Source organism: Triturus cristatus, chromosome 5_1, assembly GCF_964204655.1.
Source record: "Triturus cristatus chromosome 5_1, aTriCri1.1, whole genome shotgun sequence".
NCBI lineage: Eukaryota > Metazoa > Chordata > Amphibia > Caudata > Salamandridae > Triturus > Triturus cristatus.
Window position 1 is genome coordinate 446,464,999 of NC_140587.1, and position 23,439 is coordinate 446,488,437.

The 23,439-nt window shown below is 46.0% G+C and overlaps 1 protein-coding gene across 2 annotated transcripts in view; it reads left to right on the plus strand.

Moving 5' to 3' along the window:
- The window catches only part of VIRMA (vir like m6A methyltransferase associated), a 753,509-nt gene extending 734,405 nt beyond the window's left edge, over positions 1-19,104 (plus strand). For both annotated transcript variants that reach the window (XM_085605246.1, XM_085605248.1), the window contains one exon: positions 18,553-19,104. In XM_085605246.1, the coding sequence (XP_085461372.1) occupies positions 18,553-18,707 (155 nt within the window). In that variant the 3' untranslated portion in view covers positions 18,708-19,104. The remainder of the gene's footprint in view (positions 1-18,552) is intronic.
- The last annotated feature ends 4,335 nt before the right edge of the window (positions 19,105-23,439 follow it).

Consider the following 23,439-nt stretch of genomic DNA (forward strand, 5'->3'; position numbering starts at 1 on the left):
GAGCGGATGGTGGAAGAGCGGACCTGAGGTAGCTGGGGCATGAGAAGAGATAGTATGCCTATCTGGTGGGAATATCCTGGGATGCACCTCTTTTGGGAGGGGATAGTTGTCCTGATAAAGGAAACTTTGGGATACCCAATACCGTTCTTGCCTGAAGTGATCTTACTCTGCCTGCAACCTGACACACCGGCAATGATGTCTAACGCTGTTGGGCGCATGATCCTGCTGTGCTTTGGAGCGGCCAAGTTAACGATCACCTTCCGCTGGAAATGAAAAAAGACAATCCTCCACTCTCTCATTAGTACCACAGCCTGTGGGTGATTCTTGCTATGGAACTATTAACTAGCAACTTAAAAGATACCCCATTGCATTTTACATCTAAATAGAATCTGCTGTACAGGACAATGTGCAAAGGCATCCATCTCGAACACTGTATACCCCCAGGTGAAAGGCTCTTAAACTTATTGAGGGCTGGGGTGAATACCACTGATTCCACACACATCAACAATTTCAGCACATTACAAATGACCACAAGTTTAATATCTCAGTGGGCATGTCAGAGCTATTCACATTTATCTCAAATGTCGGAGACAAGACACTTGGCACTCCTACCTCATCTTCAAACGAGGCAATCCAGGACCCTCCATTCGAAAGCACGTGAATGTTAAATCTTACAGTTTTGATACTTAGGCTACCCAAGTATATGAATGTGTTAAGAGGCAAAAAAACACTAGATAAATGTGTTTCACAGCAAAATGGAAAATAGTTGTTTCACTGAGGTATGCTTACAAATGACACAACCTAACTGATGAAAAAGGTTTGTGTTTACTGGACAGTTCATGTTGAATGACGAGCAGTGTGTGTGCAGTTTACGTTCAGGTGACACAAGGCTGAAGTATGTTCCTGGTTACAAATTCAAACCAAAGACAATTAGGAAATTTGGGACACTGGGTGACAATCCTTAGTGAAACCATAAAGAGCATGAAGATATGAATCAGTAAGATTTAAGAGAGGAACGGATATGGGAATATATAGAAATTGTTTCCCCTAATCAAACAAAGAAATCAAGCCATCCGCTCTAGATGGAATTCCCGTGTGCCTTGCAGTGATAACCATAGCAGCAAATAGACATGTTGTCCAAATGGGGGAAGAACCTTAAGATATTTTTTGTGTTCTCTAAACACTGCGTCTGTCGCAAAAGAGAAGTCAGTATAGGACTATACTTCCATGTATTGTACACCGAGGTAGAGAAGCGGTCAGAAATCCCAACTGGTAGGAAAATTAGAATAGCAATCTAGAAAAATATTAAGACTCTTACCACAAGATTTGCTTTTCATTAAAGGGAACCTTGATCTGGAATAATTAATGGTTGTAATTGCAAGGAAGAGGCACCGGAATCCAGGTGTACCTTCTGGACCACACCAAAGAAGGCAAACATTTAATGAGGTGTGTAGAAACATAGTAGGGGCAGCAGCTACCTAGTCAAGACTTGCAAATACACAGCCCTTTCAGTTTGTATTGCCATCTGTAATGGAAAGAAATGTTGCAACTTCTCCCTGGGGTGCATGAAAGATTTTTCTATCAGTTGTCCTTGAGGGCAAGACATTCTTTAATGCATACTTAACACCATCACTAGATGCTGCGGATTCTGCAAGCACAACATTAAGAACATGTGCTGTGGTTAAAAGATACGCTTGGCTGAGGGTGCCTGGCTTGAAGCCTGAGATACGAGCTAATATACTCGATATGTCATTAAAGGCAATACGATTGTTTTGCAAAATAGTTGACACTGGAAACGTTTAAAAAAGAAGACTCATGGAGCCATGGGGGGGGGCTCTGAAAACATTCGAAGGTGTGTCAAAGACTAGATAAGGCCCAAAAGTAGACAACCTTATGCTCCTCATCAGTCACTGCTGCACCCTGAGGGCCACAGTCAACAATCAAAATTTGGCGGCAATATTCACTCAAGATGGCGTTTTCGCACATGCGGCAGTGGAAGAGGTCAAGATAACTGTACAGTTTGGTTGTTTGAATATTACAAAATGATTACTATATAGAGTTGCTACAAACAATATCTGATATCAAAGGAAGTGATATGAAAGGTTACAACGAAGACTAAGAGGAGAGGAATATAGAGTATCCTCGTTGTGTTGACTAATACCAACAGCAGACCTGGTATGCACTCTAATTGCACTTAAAGATTTTTGAACTGGTATGTTAAAACAAAGAGGTTAACAAAGTCAACCTTACAAAACATTTCCGTACTGGAGGCTCAGGATGCCCTAGCAACATTAGACAGACACGAGATTATTTCCATATCCCAGTCATCTGATATATCTAACGTTTTCCAATGAGAGACATCCACTTTGGCATGAAATCAGCCCCATAAGTATTACAAAGAGTAGGATGGCGGTAGCAGTGCACCCCAGACATCAGTGAATTCACGTGTACCCCTACCCTCTGGCTGGTAAATGGGAATTAATTCCAGCAATGCCAGAACTGTGTCAGTGCAGTGATTCCATTGGAACATCAGTTTGGGCTCCCCGTCAATAATTTCCATTACTCTTCAGTAAAAAGGCTGTCCTTTCAGTCAGGATCACCTATTCTAGATGTCATCGTCTCTTAACAGTGAGAAAGGCAATGTGGTTATTTGGAATAATGGCACCATACATTTATCTGGTGCCACATTCTCATCTGCACTTGAGACCAAAAAAAGAATGGTTACAAGGCTTGCCTCTTTAAAGAATACTACATCACATTAATGTAACCGTCCACAACCCAGCTTCCTCCATATTGCCTGTTGACTTTATACTTGCCTTTAACCATCTACAGCGCTCCACTTCTCTTTAGCTATGTTCGCACTATATAAATACCATGTACATACCAACAGCAGATGGATCACACAGGATAGGGAGCATATATGGGCACTGCAAATTCATGGTCATTTAATTCCAGAAGAGGGTGTGATAACATTAACTTTTCTCTTTTTATTTTTTTTTATTTTTATTTTTTAGCACTAATGGCTTTTCAAGCCAATATAGGGAAAGGCAACTCCAACATATTGATTTACACTCGCAAACAAGTGGGAGCAGTATCATACTTACTTTCAACCCTATCAAAGGAGATGTGACATTGGGCTTCTCTATACAGTGTTTCTATAGCAGCACAACATCGGTAGGGAAAGCAAGCATCCAGGCATACGCACTATGGAGACAAGCAGGAATCTTTCATGAGGGATAAATCAACATGAAGAATCTTTTACCACATGGGGCACTCCTGCAAATCTCTTCCCAAAAAGCATAAACACAAAGTGCTAAAATTTCAAGTTCAGGCACTGTCATTTAACTTCTGCAGGATATTTTCTATATATTTCCAAAAGAAAGGGCCTTTGCTCCCGTCATCGTGGTTCATTACGTACGTTTATTAAGTAGGCGACAGATGGGGCAACAGCAGCAAAAGTGCCTCGACCCTCTGGCCCAACGGCAAACATCATCCACTTGCTCACGTTTGATCATTTCATAATCCTGGATCCACATGCGATGTAGACACTGGACTGTGGTCAGTTGCACTCCGAACTAGTAATAGAAAGCAAGCATTGGCAAAGCCAATTTGTCTCACATATGTGAGACCTCGTGGCTTTGCCAATGTGTTTTAGCCATGTTGTTCAGCATGGCTAAAAGAGACGTGGCATAGATTGCTGTAGAGTGGAACGGAATAGAGTAGAGTGGAATGGCTTGGCACAGAGTGAAATGGAGTGGTGTAGAGTGGCATTGTGTGGAGTGGCATATCATAAAGAAGCATTGTGTGTAGCAGTGTGGCATAGAGTGGGTTAGATTGGAATGGATTTGCATAGAGTAGAGTGGCATAGAATGGGGTAGAGTAGCATAGAGTGGAGTTGTGTAGAGTGCCATAGTTTGGAGCGGAATGACATAGAGTAAAGTGGCTTTGTGTTGAGGGGAAGTGGCGTAGTGTGCTGGCGTGGAGTCATGTAGAGTGGAATTGAGTGGCATAGGGTGGAGTGAATTGGCTTAGAGTAGAGTGGCATTGAGAGGGCATGCGTAGAATAGTATATGTATAAGTAACTACAGCGCCAATAGAGACGGCAGACAGAGTGAAAGCAACATAAATAAGAAACTGTATTCCTGTGTTAAGTAGGAAACCACATTGCAGGTCCAGGAATAATACTGAAACACTTGTAAAATAAACAAAATAGTGTGTTATGAACAAGGAAGAACACATGTACTTTTTCAATACTCCAGGTAGGAGCTTATGCAAATCAAAGGAAGCCTATGGGAGCTAAACAATTGAAATATTGCAAATGAGGGGGGCATCGAAAACAACTAATGGTATGCTGTGGGCAGGTTGTAAGCCCACTGAATTGTAAACAATATTTCTTGCAGCACAACACATGCACTGTGTAGGTGAGACCTAATTAATTCATTTGCTAACGTTTTTTACCCCCCAAAAGCATTGATTCCACATGTCATCAACAAATACCGACCATCACAAGTGACCATGAGTCTAATATCACCTCAGTGAGTATTAATGCCTCTTGAACATTACTATAAATGTTCAAAAGACAATGAGAGATGCCACTACTATCTTATCTTCCAACGATGCAGCCGGGTCAATTATGTCTTCCGGATACCAAGAACGTCAGTTTGACTGCATGACTTCTTCGAGTTTGGATATCTTTAACTTCAACAAAATCTATCTTCATTAGCTGAAAGTACAATCACTTAGACAAACACAACAGTTCTTTGTGACTGACTTCCAAAATGAGGGGTAAATCAGTCATAAAAGGAATGATTATACGATGGATTGTGGAAACAATCCAATTACCGTCCATTAGTGTGCAGGAACTAAGCACAGAAAACAAGAGCACATCATACATTAATGTGGGGTGCTTCTTTAGCAGAACTGCAAATGTATCTATGAGTGCAATTTGCGCTGCAGCCCAATGGTCTTCTCTCCTTACATTTACTAAACACTACTGTGTAAGTGTGCTAGCAAAGAAGAAGGTACAAGTTTGACTGTATTAAAGCGTCTGTTTGCTACTACTCTGAATTCCCACCCACTGCCATAAAGTTGACTGGTGTATGAGTGTATAGTATGTGAACCTAGAATAGGATCAAGTTGCAAATGAAACTAGCTACTTAACTCACAAGCTTGAAATGTCTAGATTCACGGGTTGCTTCCTGCATCCTCTGGTTAAAACCAATGCAATAGGTCTCGCATGTGCGAGAGTTAGAGCTATTAGCGTTGTAAATGGCAATGTCTTTTACCCATGTGTATTTGTTTTGAGTGTTGTGGCTGGATGTGGTGAACTGTAATTGTAATTGCATTTATATATAGCGCTAACAAGACGAGCCTACAGTGTGCTTAGAAAAGAAGGAAGCAGGACCTGTTTGTTATTTAAGAGGGTGGAAGTGACACAGGCCAGACGGAAAAAAATCACATGCCAAAAAACTAAACATTCTGAAACTAATGCACTTTGCTGCTGGCAGGCGATCGAACATTATGCAGAGCAATTGCGGATTATGAGCCAAATTATAGTGCCAAAGAGTAAACAGTGAACCTGATAAGCAACCATCCAGATTACTAACAGGAGTCTGAAACAGTAGTGGAACTACAATACCCAACGTGCACCACAAACAAGACGTGTAGCAATGATAGCACATACTGTTAACGCCACACAAAAGAAATGCAAAGTAAAAAAAATCCTGCCAGAAGTCAGCAACGCTATGGCTGTGCATGAAATGACAAACCTTAAAAACAATAAGAGATAGGTTAGAGTTTGGTATCTGATACCTTAAAAACGAGTGGTCATGCAGCCCATCTGACACATGTGAAGTAAAGTGAAGTAAAATAAGAGTACCTGGAGAACAGGCTATCTGTATGTGGCTGGGCGCACCCAGGAACCACGTGTAGAGAAGTCATACGCACTGATAACATTGAGAAATGCGGCTACCGGAGCGGCAGGCAATAATACATTCGGACTGGCAAGTGGACAGACAAGGAAATCATGGTCAGACCCAGAGCGCTCTGTGAATGATAAACATTTAAGTGTGAATTAAGTTATTGGGCAAAGTAATAACTGAGCCGTTGAGCTACAAGCGTGACTGCATGTAACAGCGTATCAACGACAAATGCATGAACTCTGTATTAACATAATGGTGAATGCAATTGCGGCACGCCGTGTCCAGCAGCTGTGACGCTGGTGGTGGTATGAGGCAGCGGTGGCTGTCCAGGAGTAGTGCGGGGAGTGGCGAAGCATCAGTCTCGGGTAGAGTGGTGGAGCAAGGCCAACACGTGCACACTGAACGAGAGCGCTGCATTTTATGACGCGTCATCATAGACTGAGACCCGCACACTGTGCTGGGGCACTGCACTGTGTCTACATCTTATAAGTGAATAAAATTACTGCTCATAGCAGGACACCTACACACTGCACACAGACACTGCGCCTCAGTAATGAAAACTCTCTACTCACAACGTGAAATCTGCAAGCTGTGCTTGAGCGCTGCATCTATCGCAGTTTACACGCACCGTGCCCGTATTTCTGTGCTGGCACAAGCATAGGTCTCGGGCACTGCACTGGGGCTTCCACGCTACACCGGGACGCTGTAACTTATCAGTAAACACACTGCTTGCTCACACCTTGGCACTGCCAGTGCCTTCTCAGAGTATGAACTCTCTGCACTGCACGCACTGCATCGCATCTCTTGAACCCAAGGTCTGTGTGCCAGTTATGAGCACGCTTCCTCAGATGGGGGACTGCGTGTGCTCACATGAAGCTCACCATCCTTTCAGTACAAAGTAGACTTATTCCAGTGCCATGTTTCCTGCACCAGGGCGGCGACCCAGGCTGCCAATCCATGCAGGGCACCGGGAGAGCTGCAGTCAGCGGTGGCACATGGGGGTCCTGCTGGCGGATTCAAGGGGGTGTCAGCAGGGGGCACCGGCACACATCTCGCTGTGCCCAGTCCTGGGACTGGCAGCAGAGCGCACAGGCACTGAAAGCAGTCACTGCATCCTCGCGGCACTGCAGGTCCCAGTCCAGAATCAAGCACTCCTCACGGGGACAGAACTGCAGACGGACCGGTCTATCTGCGGCCACAGATGAGCACACACCGCTCTAGCCACAGTACTGACAGCGAGAGCTGTGCTTGGGGACGGGAGCACACGTGGACAATCTACCCACTCCCGCCCTGCCTGTCGGGCAGGGACGGCTATATCCACAGCTTCGGGACAGAAGCACACACAAGAGCGGTCGGTCTATCCTCCGTCACCAGCAGGAACCGCTCTATCGCCTGCTCCAGCTGCAGCGGCTCTTCCTGTAGTCAGCGTGCAGTAAATTAAAAGGAAAAGCAGCCGCCGTGATTGCAGAGCAGCGTTCCGCGAGTGGTGTGTGCAGCGGCCGATATTTTGAAACAAATAAAAATGAAGGTGAAAGCACGCACTTCACTCGTAAAATTAAAAAAAATTGGAAAGTGAAAGCGCGCCATGCGCGCGTTGTGCCTCACACACAGTACTATACCAACTAAAACTGTATCATGACTGGACTGATACAATGCTTGAAATGTACGCACCATGAAAATGAAATAAGACACACACAGTACTACACAAACTAAAACTGTATCATGACTGGACTGATACAATGCCTGGTGTTGGTGAAGCGAAAGCGCTGTAAGATCTAATACCACAAGCGCAAAATGAAGCCCCGCGACTTGGCAAAGTGTAAGCAGCATGAAGATGTAGCACGCCGCAACGAAAAAGCTACTTGGCGAGATGCAGCAAAATACATGACACATAATTAACCAAGCCCCGGCGAGGCCATTAGGACCGCACACCAAGGCGGAAGATACGCTGCGAGCAAAAGAGACGCCGTGCGCGTGCACAATTTCCAGTCCGGGTTGGCGAGGCAAAAAGGAGACAGGGAGGGAACAAACAAGCCTCCATGAAAAACGAGCGTTTAGGACGCGCGCCATTCAAAAGCATGGGTGGAGCTTCCACCCCACTTCCGAAGCAAACCCGACGACAATAGATCTCGCAGAGCGAGCAGCACATGCGCTGCGACCCTAGGCGAGACCTAAAAAAGAAGAGTAGTTTAGCATTAGAGGGAGTTTGAAAAACAGCAGAATCCGAATGTTTCCCACAAGACAGATAGAAAATTACAAAGATGGTAGCCATGTATAAGAGGATTGAGAACTTATCGTCAACATCTCCGTGGAGGTTCTGCTTCACCTTTGATTGACGTTCTAAAGAAACATTTTATTTATTCGATAACCTTTCCTGACCCAACAAATAGATGGCAGAAAATTGCAAAGCATGTGAATATATAGAAGTATCTGAAAGAAACACGTTCGATTCCTCACCTTAGAGTATCCCCAGGCGTCAGGCTGGATCCGGAAAGATTTTTGTAGCAATACCCCTTGCGCGTCGCTAGGCGTCGTCTGCGGCTCCGCGTCCGTCGTTGGCGTCGTGCGCCGGAATGACGTCGTCGGAGTACTTGGACGCCGCCCTCGCGCGCTGACGTCAGTTCTTCTTTTTTCCGTGCAAGACAGCGCCGATCCGGGAAGAGCTTACCCCTTAGTCAATTTTTGAATAAACTTTTTTGACTCTTTTTGGTCTTCTGTCGACTCGACTCTGGTGCCGGTAGGATGCCTCGGTTTAAAGCCTGTTACTCCTGTCATCGACTGATGTCGGTGACGGACCACCATCGCCGGTGCCTTTACTGCCTGGGGGCCGACCACGACGCGGAGTCCTGCCCCGATTGTCAGGCCTTGACCTCAAAGGCTAGGCGGGAGCGGTCCCGTAAGCTTCTCGAGCTTCGGCACTCGGCTCCGCTCACGGTCCCGGAGGAGGTCCAATGACCGGTCGCGGAGCCGCAGTCACCATCATCGCTCGTCGGGCACGAAGTCTTCGGGTAAGCCGAAGCTATCTAAGAAATCCAAGAGGCGACACCGCTCTTCGGACTTCCCTCGCCGGTCGCGCGACTCGGCCGAGGGTCAGGATGGTCCCACCCCCGTGGCTCCGTCGGAGCCGCGTCCGTCCCAGCCGCGTCCGTTCCCATACCCGCCGGTCCCTGGGACTGACGCGACTCCGGCGGAGGTCAGAGCCTTCCTCTCGGCCATGAGGGGCCTGGCTCCGCCGTCGACGCTTGCCGGCGCGCCTTCAGGCCCTGTGGGCTCGGCTGGGCGACCTCGCGGCCCGGCGGCTCCGGCCCCGGCGCCGTCGGCGACTTCGGTCCCGACGCCGCAGGTCCCCGAGGGATCCAGGCCTGGATCTCTGCCAGCGCCGGTTGACCTCACGACGCCTCTTCCGCCGGCGCCGACACCGGTTCCGCCTCCGATGGATGAGCGTTTCATCTACCGCCCGGCTCCGATCATTCCTCCTGTTTATCAGGAATCGGATGACAGGGGCGACTGGGAGGGGTCTGAGGACCCTATGGCCATACAGGGCCAACTTTCACAGGACTGGGCGGACGAACTGGGGGATGCCAGTGGTCTGGACACTTCCCCGGACGCTGGTTTCATCTTTCCTCCGACTGTGGCCTCGGAGGAAGGTGCAGCTTTTTCAGTGGTGCTGCGCAAGGCGGCCGAAGCCCTGGGCCTCGAGTTGCCTGCTGTGGCCGTGAGGACTAACGTCCTCACAGAGGTGCTTCAACCGTCAGCAAGCTCCACAGAGCCTCTGCTGCAGTTTAATGAGGCCCTCATAGACGTTCTGCAGGGCACTTGGTCCAAGCCCTCCACAGTTCCTCCTGTGGATCGGAACGTGGCCCGGCGCCACCGCCCTGCTCCGGGCGACCCCAGTTTCCTGTCCCAACACCCCACCCCCGAGAGTCTGGTTATCCAGGCCCCCACTTCCCAATCCTCCTTCCCGTCCGCCCCTCCGGATCGGGAATCCAAGAGGCTGGAACAGTTCGGAAAGAAGCTGTTCTCTTCCCTGAGTTTGGGCCTGCGGTCTTTGAACACCGCTTGCCTCTTGGACCGTTTCTCCCACTCTCTGTGGGTTACGGTGGAGGACGTGCTGCCCCTGTGTCTGGAGGAGGCCCGCACTAGTCTCTCCCAGGCGCTTGCTGACGGGCGAGATGCAGCACGACATGCCATACGGTGTGGACTAGACACCACGGACTCGCTGGGTAGGGCGATTTCCACCACGGTGGTGCTCCGGCGCCACGCCTGGCTGCGGTCCACGTCTTTTTCGGGGGATGTCCAGGGTACCCTCATGGATATGCTCTTTGATGGCACTCGCCTTTTTGGTGAGAAGGCGGATAGTGCGCTGGCTCGTTTTAAGGACTCCCGGGCTACGGCCAGGTCCTTGGGTCTCTCGGCCCCACGGCCGCAAACTTCCGCCTTTCGCTGCTTTCGTGGCCAAGGAAGGTGCGCCTCCTCACGTCCGCCTAGCCACCGGCCGCAGAACCAACCTGCACGCGGTCGCGGACGTGGATTCTGCCGTGGCGGTACTGGAGGACAACGTGCCGGTCAGTCCACATCCACCCCGGCAGCATCCGCCTCAAAGCCTTCCATGTCCGAGCTTTCAGGCCCATTCCACGCCAGTGGGCGGCAGAGTTCGCCATCACCTGCTCCACTGGTGATCCATCACTTCGGACAGGTGGGTGTTGCAAATCGTCCGAAGGGGCTACTCCCTCCCCTTCGAGACGACCCCTCCAGCCATGCCACCGCAGTGCCACCGTATATCGGAGGATCACTTGAATCTTCTGCAGGAGGAAGTTACGGCCCTCTTGGCCAAAGAGGCCGTCGAGCGCGTTCCTGGTCCAGAAGTAGGCCGTGGTTGCTATTCCCACTACTTTATGGTTTCCAAGAAGGGCAAAGGGGGCCTACGCCCTATCTTGGACCTCATGAGCGTCAACGCCTTCCTCCGGAAGGAACGGTTCAAGATGCTAACTTTAGCTCAGGTTCTGGCTGCCCTCGACCCTGGAGACTGGATGGTAGCGTTGGACTTGCAGGACGCCTATTTTCACATCTCCGTACTGCCGGCCCACCGGCGTTACCTGCGGTTCACGGTGGGTCAGGAGAACTTTCAGTTCACCGTGCTCTCCTTCGGCCTCACCAGTGCCACCCCGGTTGTTCACGAAAGTGATGGCGGTGGTCGCAGCTCATCTGCGCAGATCGGGGGTTCCAGTCTTCCCCCTATCTCGACGACTGGCTGTTGAAGGCAGGTTCTCCATCAAGGTGCCGAAGTCACACCTGAGACCCTCCCAGAAGCTCCTCTTCATCGGAGCGGTTCTCGATTCGGCGCAGTTCCTGGCTTATCCTCCGGAACAGCGGGTCCGGGATATTCAGGCTCTGATTCCCATCTTTCGGCCCCTATCCTGGGTTTCGGTCAGGTTTGTGCTGCGGCTTCTGGGGCTGATGGCCTCCTGCATCCTGTTTGTGCATTACGCCAGGTGGCGAATGCGGGCTCTGCAGTGGGCCCTGAAGTTTCAGTGGGCCCAGCATCGAGGCAACCTGTCCGACTATCTCTTGATCTCGGAGGGCACTGCGAAACAGTTGCAGTGGTGGCTCACGGACCGCGATTGGGTCAGGGGCAGATGCCTCTCCCTACCCCAACCGGAGCACGTAGTAGTGACGGACGCGTCCCTCCTGGGATGGGGAGGCCATATGGGAGAGGCGGATATCAGAGGCCTCTGGTCTCCGGCGGAGTCTCAACTCCATATCAACTTGTTGGAGCTGAGAGCGATCCGGCTTGCACTGAAAGCCTTCCTTCCCTCTGTCCGGGGAAGTGTCGTGCAGGTGTTCACGGACAACACCACCGCCATGTGGTATTGCAACAAACAGGGCAGGGTGGGGTCGTGGACCCTTTGTCAGGAGGCTCTGTGCCTCTGGACATGGCTGGAACACCAGGGCATCATCCTGGTGGTTCAACATCTGGCGGGCTCTCTGAACGCCTGAGCAGATGAACTCAGCCGCGGTGCAGGATGGATCACGAATGGCGTCTGCACTCGGACGTGGTGCAAGGTCTCTTTCTGCAGTGGGGAAAGCCTTGGTTAGATCTATTCGCCACCGAAGAGAACGCGCAATGTCAGCAGTTCTACGCGTTGGAATTTCCAAGGCGGCACTCGCTCGGAGACGCTTTTGTCGCGAGTGGAGTTGCGGTCTGTTGTACGCCTTTCCGCCTATACCACTTCTGCCCAGAGTGCTGAAGAAGATCAGGCGCGACCGGGCCCAAGTCATCTTAGTGGCTCCGGATTGGGCACGAAGGTACTGGTATCCCGAGCTACTCAGTATGTCAATCGATCCTCCGTTACGACTGCCTCTTCAGGAGGACCTTCTGTCGCAGCAGCAGGGGACGGTCCTCCACCCGAACCTGTCCATTCTCCACCTCCATGCGTGGAGATTGAGCGCCGACAGTTGATGCCATTTGACTTGCCTCCTGAAGTCTGTGATGTGATTCTTGCAGCCAGGCGTCCCTCCACAAAATCGGTATTCGCCTGCAGGTGGAACAAATTTGTGGCATGGTGAACAGCAAAGGCTGTGGATCCCCTTACTGCCCCTCTTTCTGAGGTTCTACTCTCTCTTCTTTCTTTGGCCCAGCAGGGCTCTGCTCTGGGCACCTTGAAAGGTTATCTTTCTGCAATCTCTGCTTTCTTACGGCTTCCTGATCAGCCTTCTCTTTTCAAGTCCCCTGTTGTTTCGCGTTTTCTTAAAGGCATTACTCACATGTTCCCTCCTGTCCCCTTCGTAATGCCTCAGTGGGATTTGAATCTTGTCTTGACCTTTCTGATGTGCGCTCCCTTTGAGCCCCTTCACAATTGTCCACTTCGTCTTCTGACTCTTAAGACTGCTTTCCTGGTAGCTATCACCTCGGCTAGACGGGTGAGTGAGCTCCAGGCTCTGTCATCTAATCCTCCCTTTCTTTCTGTTCATCCGGACAAGGTTGTCCTCCGGACTCGTCCTTCTTTTATTCCGAAAGTGGTGACCCCCTTTCACATCGGGCAATCGGTCACTTTGCCCACCTTCTTTCCGCCTCCGCATCCTTCGAAAGAGGAAGAGAGGCTCCACCGTCTGGACCCCAAACGTGCGCTGTCCTTTTATTTGGACCGCACCAGACAGTTCCGGGTGGACGACCAACTTTTTGTTGGATACGTAGGAGCTAAGAAGGGGAAAGCCGTACACAAACGGACCATCTCACGGTGGGTCGTCTTGTGTATAAAAGTTTGTTAATCCTTGGCGAAAAAGGATCCTCCTGTTGGGCTAAGAGCCTATTCCACCCGGGCCACGGCGGCGACTACTGCCCTGGGACGGGGAGTTCCCTTGCAGGACATCTGTCAGGCGGCGACGTGGGCCTCGCTGCACACGTTCGCCAAGCACTATTGCCTGGACAGCCAAGTCCGGAGAGATGGCTTCTTTGGCCGTTCTGTTCTCCAGGACTTTCTGGTGTGATCTTGGTTCGCAGACCCTCCACCGGGGTTGGTATTGCTGGGGTATCTATTCTAAGGTGAGGAATCTAACTAACGTGTTTCTTTCAGATGAACAAGTTACTTACCTTCGGTAACGATGTATCTGTAAGAAACATTAGTTAGTTCGATTCCTCACCGACCCACCCATCTTCCCCGCTCTGCGAACCGACATCTAGGGTTAAGGTCATCCTGTTCTGGGCCCTAGACTTTTTGGCACCAGTGTCGGTCTCTTGCATGGCTCTGCGTTCCTGGCGCGGAAAGCTATGTACAGGAACTGACGTCAGCGCGCGAGGGCGGCGTCTAAGTACTCCGACAACATCATTCCGGCGCACGACGCCAACGACGGACGCAGAGCCGCAGACGACGCCTAGCGACGCGCAAGGGGTATTGCTACAAAAATCTTTCCGGATCCAGCCTGACGCCTGGGGATATTCTAAGGTGAGGAATCTAACTAACTAATCTTTCTTACAGATACATCGTTACCGAAGGTAAGTAACTTGTTCTTCAAGCAACTACTACTAAGTAATTAGTGCCTTACCTGACATTATCTGTCTATTGGGGGGATCACAGGTCATACATCAGGCCAACACTGCATTAATGTGAGACTAGGCATTCCCATTAGAGCAAGGGTTGCAACGTAAGGCCTCAATTATAGAACTATTGTTGTGGGGACCAAAAACTGCAAATTATCACTTTACCCGAGTTCCAAAAAATCCTTCCTATTTGTCACAAATTTTTCTCTACTGGAAAATAGTAGCTGATTTTAGGAGCGCTCACAGGTTCTGACTGGCCACACCAAAGAACAGCCCTTTTTTATTATATGCACAATTTCTTATTTGTGGCATTTTAGTAGACGCCAGGTTTGAAACCTTATTCTGGAGCTACATGACACAAGAGCTTTATAGGAAGGATCCTTGGCAGACTCAACATACAGATCTCCTTTTCTATGGTTACTCCCACTCATTTGTTAAGCCCGTAGTCAGCTGGTATATTCATTCCAACAAACAAATGCGTTCTACCTCCCTTTTCCTGAATCTGTATATGTGCATTTGTTAGTGGAACAATGTAATACCAAACAACTTCTCCACTGTATAAATTGGGTACCACACACACGTCAAGTAGTTTTGTCGCTAGGTGTCTGAAGCTAGATTGTAGTATTAGGAGGGCCTTCATGTAGAAGCATATCAATCAGTTGGACGTAGCTTTTTTGCAATGGATTAGAAGTATATTTTTAAGATTATGGTGAGTCTTTAGGATAAAAGCATTGGAGTAGGTCAGTTCAGTTGGCACAAGCCTTTAATGCAAAATGTATTTCCTCAAGTGGCAGCGTTCTTGCTCTACAGGAGTGGAAATGTTATCTTACAAAATGAGTTAATCTGTTTAATCACTGCCATACATCAATTCAATAAAACTGTTTTTGATCTATCCTTGTCAGTTACCCTCATCTGTATTTTTCTACCCAGCTTTTGTGTGAATTTGGTAAATTATAGGGTTCATATTTTGTGTTTGTGTGTCTGAGAGACAAGGCTAAAAGAAGTAAAGTACTTGCGATGTGTTTACCAGCATTTATGTAAAAGTATGGCACTGTATTGCATCTTCGATCTGGGTGCCCTTATGTGTAGTTAGCTTAAGTATGTTCGTTAAACTTAGTTTACCTGCAGTTGTGTAAGCAAAAGGGGAAATTAGTGGTCCAGACAAGGATCTCTGTGGTTTAGTGTGTGTGGAGAAGGTCATTTTTTGGTCGAGCCTAGAGCAGCGCATGCGCTACATGCTCGACTTTTAGTAAAGGGGTAAAAAAAAGTGCTACCAGAGGCTTTTGCTGGCCTCAAGCTTGCGTGCACGCGCACAGCCGCCATCTGTCTCCTCCGTCACAGGTCATTAAGTTATTTCCCGTGCTTTCCCCTCTGCCTCCGTCCTGGGCTTGTTTTAATTTGCAGCGCGAGCGCGCGCTTGTTTGCGTTAGTTGCTAGACATAACACCAGCTTTTTCATGCTTTGACGTTCGTTCGCCATTTAATTTGGTTTAAGCATTGTTTAGATAGGTTTACAATTGTTATGCACTATGCTTCCTAGAACCTTTTTTTTTTCTTTTTTAAATCGGTTTCATGTTTTTATTTTGTTTCGTATCCGCATTTGGCATTTTGTGCTTTGTTTAGGATCGACATGTATCTGCCTTAACACCAGCGCACATATTTTCAGTCACTCTGTTCCAGTTTTCGAACGGCATTTAATTTGGTTTAAGCAACTTTAAATTTGTTTACAATTGTTATGCAACGTTTCAGAGCTCAGCAAGCTGTGACTGATCACTAATTTTCTTTTAATGAATATTTGTATAATCTATTAATGTGGTTTGCCCTAACCCGAGCAACTACTCAACATTGCCAGACTGTAATGGTGACTGTTTTTTAACTCGGGTATAGACCATACAATAGTTCTACCTCTATCTCTATTGCTGCCAACTATTTGAACACACGCCAGCCTGCGTTTTTTTTTTGGGCATTACATAAGTAATACACTGGGGGCACGAGACAAGACAGCTATGTACATTCCCTTTGGCATAGTTTTGACACCGCTTGAAGGTACTTGTAGTTGCTTAGGCCGGACATGCTTAAGCCTAACTTGTTTACCTATTTTAACTGTTTTAATTCACACAGTTCAGGAGCATTCAGTTCACGCGTGCAGGCAAACAAGTTTTATCTGGAAATTTACGTTTTTAAACAAATGTTACCCAAATTTTTTTTAAAGGGCCACTTGACTGCCTAGAAACCGAACTTGCTGCGCTATTGACACTGTTGCAGCCCTTACAGTATATCTAATGCAGTAACGTGGAAATTCTTACCTTTTGGACATAATTGTATGGGGATATTATGAACAGAGCAGCTGAATTTTAACCTGGGAATCCATCTTTAAATCGTGACAGGAGGCTCCATATGTTGTGCTTTTGGGCAAATTACTTAATCTCCCCGTGCGTAAAAATAAATGTTTTTGTGTGTAATGTAACTGGTGCTCCTGTAAAGTGTGCCGATTCCTTTGGCTTCAGTTTGCGTTATAAAAAAACTCCCCCAAAAAGCAAGGTCTAAAGGATTTTTGCTTTAGGGAGAAAAATTATTACGTATATTAAAACAAAAAGTTATTGGATTACATTTGGTATAGAGAGGTGGAGACGCAGGTTTCAGTTAACCTTTGCACATCAGTAAGCTTTATTTTGTCTCTGTTTGTCTCACTTCAATGTCAGTTGTTTACACTTCTTTTACATGTTTCCTCTGAGCTACAGGGTGCAGACAGTCCTGCTGTAACGAGGCACAACAATTAAAAACTATATCTGTTTTTTTTTTATATAGACCTCTAATTGCGATATTTTCAACTTTTATTTTTCTGATATGCTACTCTTTTTTTCTCTTAGTCTCTACTCTTCTACCTTCTCTCTTTCTATATCTCATATTTACCCACACACCCATCCTCTATTTCAATATCTCTATTTTAATATCGCCTACATTAACTTATAACAAACCCTATCTAGTGCCCCTCTTTTACTTTCACGAATTCTCGCACTTGCTTACATTATGTCACTTTCAACAACAAAAACACACACAACTTCTTTATTTGTCTCTCATTTCAAGATGTTGAAAAAATTGCCAGCAGCCACACTGCTCTACAACATAGCTTTAACATATTGGCTAAGCCAATAGCTCTAGCTAAACACTTAAAAGGTCCCAAAGGTGCGACCTATTAGCTATGCAAATGCTTGTTTTCATTGAGTTGTGTAGTCAGTTCTCCATTGCCCGGCCTGTGCAGTTAGTTTTGCACAAAGACATGTTGCTATATTGAGAGCATGAGGGATGGCATGTTTTTATGCATTATCTGAATGGTCCCAAGGTTTCAGTTTGAATAATCAGAGAAAAACATTGTTGAGTTGGCAATGCTCTGCCATCTGTATGGCTTTGGAGCAACGCTTTGCACACAGTAGTATTGGGGCTTTTTTCTTTTTCAACATGTTCAGTTTGAGGAAACATTTATTGTAGTTGGAACTGGAAATGTGCTAATTAGTGATTATTGGTGAGTGGAATGTGCTATTAGTTTTGGTGGTGTATGTAACTATCCTCATAACCTCTGCAGAGTTGCATGCATGTGTGCTCTCATGCCAAGTAAAGCAAATTGAAATTTGTGAAGGAGTGACGGCAAGCAGTGCAGAAAGGTGCATTTTTTAGAATCCGCAATACGTAGCTCTTAATGTGGCAAAGAAAACATTACTACAGGTTTTAGAGACAACAGCAAAGTGCACTCCATTGTTGGTATGTTATTTCCACTAATTTCTCTTGAGTGTTGGGAGAACTTTTGGAGGAATGCATGTGGCGAGGTAACACAAGCTATAAAACGGTAGGTACGTTGATTCCAATTTAAAACTGATTAAAACATTATATCTGTATCATATAAGTAAACGGTAGGTTACTGGTCATGTGATGATTTTGGTTGTTGGGTGTCTGTTCATAGCCTTGTACTCCACTTCAAGGTCTCTGTGGTGCCTTCAGACCAAGGTGGAAAGCAATATTTACACAATAAAGGCATATGGGTGGAAGGTGTTGAGGCGCAGTTAGGCAGGGAAAATCACAAATGAAATGGCAGGCTAGATGTGAAGAGGCTGTGAAAGCGAGAGGGGACGTATGAGACGGACGCCTAGAGGTAGAAAGCAAAAGGGCAGACTCCAGGCCTCCGCTCCCATATAAGTACATGGATGGCAGAAAAGGGAGGCCGATTCAGTTGTTCATACCTGAGGTAGGGCCATTAGTGGGAGGTCTAATAGGCCAACAAGTGGCATGCTCAATAGAGGCCGATGAAGCAGTCACACGATGGAAGCCTGTGAGGTAACCGAACAGAGCACAGGGAACCTAGTTCACTGATGTACATGGCAAAAGAATGCATACAGTGCAAGTAAAGCCACACCCAAGTTAAACTCTGCTATGTTTCCAAGTCGATACCTGGAAATTTACTGACACACAGAAAGAAGCCCCTATAATCAGACGATCCTCTTTTTACCCATATTGACATAACCAATTTGCCGCCACTTTGGTGGCTTTTTTCCACTGTTGGAACAGTTCAGTGCTAATTATGTTTTTTTTTTTAAACTAGGATATCGACCAAGTCCTCGTGACCGTGCTTCAAGGGGTCGTGGTGGAATTGGGCCCTCCTGGGCAAATGCTAACAGTGGCGGCGGTGGCAACAGAGGAAAATTTCTGGGCGGAAATGGTGGAAGGGGGCGTCACGTACGCGCTTTCACAAGATGAAGTTAAAGTACATGTGTATATGAACATAATATGAAGATTAAAACAATTAAGGCACTGATGGACCATTTTAGATTTGCTGGTTTCCAAAGGCTTCATAGAGTATTATTTTTTCTTATAGGAGGACAGATTTCGTTTCATACTGGACATTGCAAAACTTCATGCAATTAAGACTATCTCAGTTTGTCATATTTTGTTCTCATTTGTGAAACATTTTCAGTTAACATCTGGGGTTTCTGTAAAAATATTCTTGTCAATGTATTATGCTTCAATTTTTTTTATTTACAATGCGCTTGTGTTCATTTGAATACTTAAAATCTTAACAAGTTTTTTTGTTCAGTGCAGTCATTGTGAAGGTGAAAACGTAATTTTTTTTATTTAATAAATACATGCCCGTCAAGAATGTGTCTCCTCTATTCTTTAGTTAAATAAACAGGAAGTACTATGCTTGTGAAAATACATCAGTAAATGCTGGTTACATGAATATACCCAGGACAACAGCAAAAATCGGCCCTTGGAAGGTGGATCCAGCTCCTTCGGGACATCATCTATTCTACACACTATAAATTTCCTGGCAGCAGTCAACCAATCCGGGCCAATGGTCCTACACTGTACTCATGAGCTTTTGGAGTACTTTCCTTACTATTGCCTTGCTAACTACCTCAGTGGCAGCTGACATAGGTTAGATTGGAAGAAGAAAGGTGCACTGGACCATAGCTATGGAGCTCATCTTCAGAGACGTGGTCTTAGCTGCTTTATGGGTCGGAGGTAGGGGCAAGCCTATTACCAGCCAGCATATCTGGCTGCTAGCTTACCCCATGACTGGAAAAATAGCTGTAGCTGCCTGAGGCAGTGCCCCTGTCCTCCCTGCCAGGGGAGGTGGAGTAGAGTGGTATGTGAGGAGTCAGAAGAATACCGTTTGATGGATATTTCTTCCTACAGATTGTATCCCAATTAGCAGCGTAGGTTTGTCTACTTCAGAGTTATCTTGCTTATTTGAAGGTGTCATCATCTTGGTCATAAACCTCCTCATAATGTGTTGAAGTGCTCTCCTTACACCCTTGATCAGTGTACATAGACAGATCTCTTACCCTCTTCCAGTTTACTCATCAATTCAAATAGGACACATACTACTTGCTCCGCAGTGAGCACCATAACCGATACTTTGCACAAATGTGACTGGTTTGAGGCTACAAAGGGGTATGAGCAAGTTGGTGCCAAGGCTGGTACCGAAGGTGTAATTTTTTTTGTTTTATTCAATTAGTCTTTATTGGTTTTATTACAATAAACAACAATATAAGGACAGTGAAAAGAATACATTAGTCAAAAGAATGCCTTGATCCTTAAGCATATTACATTGAGTGATTACATTTGCTGGCAAATATAGATATGGGGTACAGAAAAAAGAAGGGGGGGTTAAAGACTGTACACCTAGATCTGCAGTTCTGTTGGTATATTTATATAACCTAGTTATATTCATAAATATATACATCTTCATCATAATAACATTTAGGTGCACACAGTGTATTCATATTCATTGAAGCGTACCAGATATCATCTTCCCATGGTTATAATTGCACAGTGACGAGAACTGTCAACACATGAGTATGTTGGGTACCGCAAGTGGTAATCGAGTGAGTACCAGGGTTGTATAATTCCCTTGAGGGCCAATGAGAGAAGGCGTAGTTAGGTATTTTGAGATAATGGGAATGTAGAATTAAATCTTCTGTGGGAGTATCTCTGAGCTTTAGGGGGTTTGAAGTTAAAGGAGGTTGTGCAAAGTGTGTCCCACATAGGTTTGTGTGGTTCCATGGGTAGAGTTGCAATGAGGTGTTACCTGCACATCCGAGAAAGGTTAGCCATTCTCACCACATCTGGAATGAGACTATGTTTAATTTTTCCCAATTATTAAGAATCAATTTGCAAGCAAGGGTCATTTTCAGTTTTCAGCTGGGTATTTATGTAACCCTAGCAGTACATGCGAGAATTCCAGGGTGGGGTTAATGTTCACAGTGTATTTTATACATTTAGTAGTAGTAGTAGGTATTATTTATAAAGCTCGACTATCACTCCGTGGGAGTATCTTGGCGCTATGCAGAAACAGACAGGAAGCTCAGGTTGGTGCTCCTGCCTCAAATAATAGATGAATTAGATAAAAGAGAGACCGAGAGAGTCCGTAGCTCCAAAAATCCAGGTTTTCAATGACTTTCTGAAACAGGATTCTGACTGAATGAAACGCAGATGATTGGGGAGTGTATTCCATGCGTTTACCCCAAGAACGGTTACCTATCTCCCAACCTTTGTTTTACATCTGAACAGTGTGGGCTTTAGAAGATTTGCTGATGAAGACCTAAGAGGACGTGAGGGAGTGAATCTAGCTGTTAAATATTTAGGTCCTGATGCCCTAAAAGATCTAAAAGTGATGATGAGTATCTTAAATAACACTTTTATGGATAGGTAGCAAATGCAGTGATTTTAAGGCTGCAGAAGTTGAAGAGCGACGTGACAATTTGAGCACCAGGCGGGCTGCTGCAAGTTGAACGGTCTTGAGCTTTCTGAGGATTGCCTTGTTGCACCAGCATATAGGCAATTGCAATAGTCTAATCTGGAGGTGATTAGGGCTGCTGTAATAGTTTTTCTTGCTGTGGAAGGGAGAAGGTCAAAAACGTTTTTAGGGATTTTATCATCTGAAAACACTTCCCAGCTACTGATATTGCTTGTGGACAAAAAGTTAGAGTTGAGTTAAATTTCACCCCAAGGTTGTTGACAACCTTCACCGTGTTAGGTGGGGGGGGGGGGATGTCAGGCGGCCACCAACTCCTGGGGGTGAAGTATTAGATTTTCCTAGGAGCATAATTTCAGTCTTTAGCGAATAATACTTCAAGTGGTTCCGCTTCGAGTGCATGACGTTTGTGAGACAATGTTGGAAATTCTCTTCTGCATTGGCAGAGAGTTTGTCTAATGCTAAAATCAACTGACTATCATCAGCATATGAGGTGGTTTCAATATTAAATGATGATATCAGTTCTATAAGGGGGGGCCATGTGGACGTTAAACAACACTGGACTTAATATAGAACCCTGCAGGACACCTTGTGTTTTGATTTAGATGCCTGTACATAGGTATTCCTAAATCATGCCCTTATATAGGCACAATTCGCATTGCCCTTATTTGAGGCATAGAATCCCAGTCCTTATTTAGGCATTAGCCATGCTATCCAAATACAGGCATGGTCGCCTACATCCGTCCATCCCAACCTCACAACGAGTTCTTAGAAACCAGACCCTTAAGCCATTGGGACTTTCCCTAGCTAGGATTATTGATTTCTCCAAGAACTCATCTATTATGCATGAACTACTATTCCTTAGGGGTTCATTCATGACGTCTTCCTATGCCCAACTTTACGTCAATGCTAACATTCCTAAGCACCTTCCAGGTATAAATATACCTTTCCTTACCATGGCAAACCACGGCTCGCCTACACAGCTTGATACAGCTCGCCAGGGTAAGTTCAGAAGGAATTAGAGTCCCCGCCTGACGCACTGACTAGACGCTGTCATCCCTGCTTCCAGAGAATCCAGCTTCCAGTGTTCTGACTTCCTTCGCGGGGTGTTAGAGTTTGAGACCCGGAAAGAGATTCCCACCTCTCTCATTCTAAGGTATGGAGTTGACTAGAACCTAGAGAGACTCTTGGCATACAAATTTGGCATGTGCAATACTATAGCACCTACTTCTTACCTTGCACTACACTTAGGTTAGGTACACTGGGGTAGAACGATTTAGAAGTATCAAACGAGTATCCACTTATTAACCTATGTTATTTATGTATATGAATATATGTCGTAGCTAGAATACAATGCTATTGCAGTATTATTTCTTCTTACTGCTTATGCTGTGCGTTTTATATCTCGCATGCTGTCTTGCGATTGTAACAGCTCATGTCTCTTACACGAGAAACCAGACTGTTCAATAAATTCTTTTATTGAAACGCCCGTCTATTTCTGTGTAACTCTGAAGAAACTAAGCATGCATTATTGACTGAGTGAAACTGTTATCTGTTGTTTACACGATTCTGAGACATGTTACAATTCTAAGAAAAACAAAGTTGTCATGTTAATGCGGTTGCCAGAAACTACTCCCTTGTTGTTGATTCAAGGAGTTTCTAGTGGCCTCTGAGTTTGCTGGCACACAAAGAAATTAAGTTTAATGTGCTCGATAGAGGCATACTGACCTCAGTCCTATGCCACAACTATAATGTATATTATTCCATTGCGCAGAGCCTGTAAGGGAAATAGGAACTATACTACAACCTCAACGCAAATGTTTTATGGCTGACTGATATTGACCATACGTGACTATTTGATGACTGCCTGTCAAAAATGATTTGAGCCAGTCCAGGGCCGGAAGGGAAATACCGCACGCTTTGAGGCAATATAATAGAATCTAATGAGAAATTGTGTCAAAAGCAGCTGACAGATCTAACAGAACCAGCACTGCAATTTTCCCTTCATCCATGGCAAGTTTGAGGGTCTCCGAAGTATGTAAAAGTGCTGATTCTGTAGAGTGTAGTGGCCTAAACCCTGATTTAGTCAGAAACAGCATGTTGTTTTTTTCTAGGAATGTCATTAGTTGATTTTTTACTTGTTTTTCAGTAATTGTACTGAGGCAGGGTAATAGGGAGATAGGCCGAAGGTTAGAAAAGAGTAGTGGGGTTAGATAATTTCTTTTTCTGATG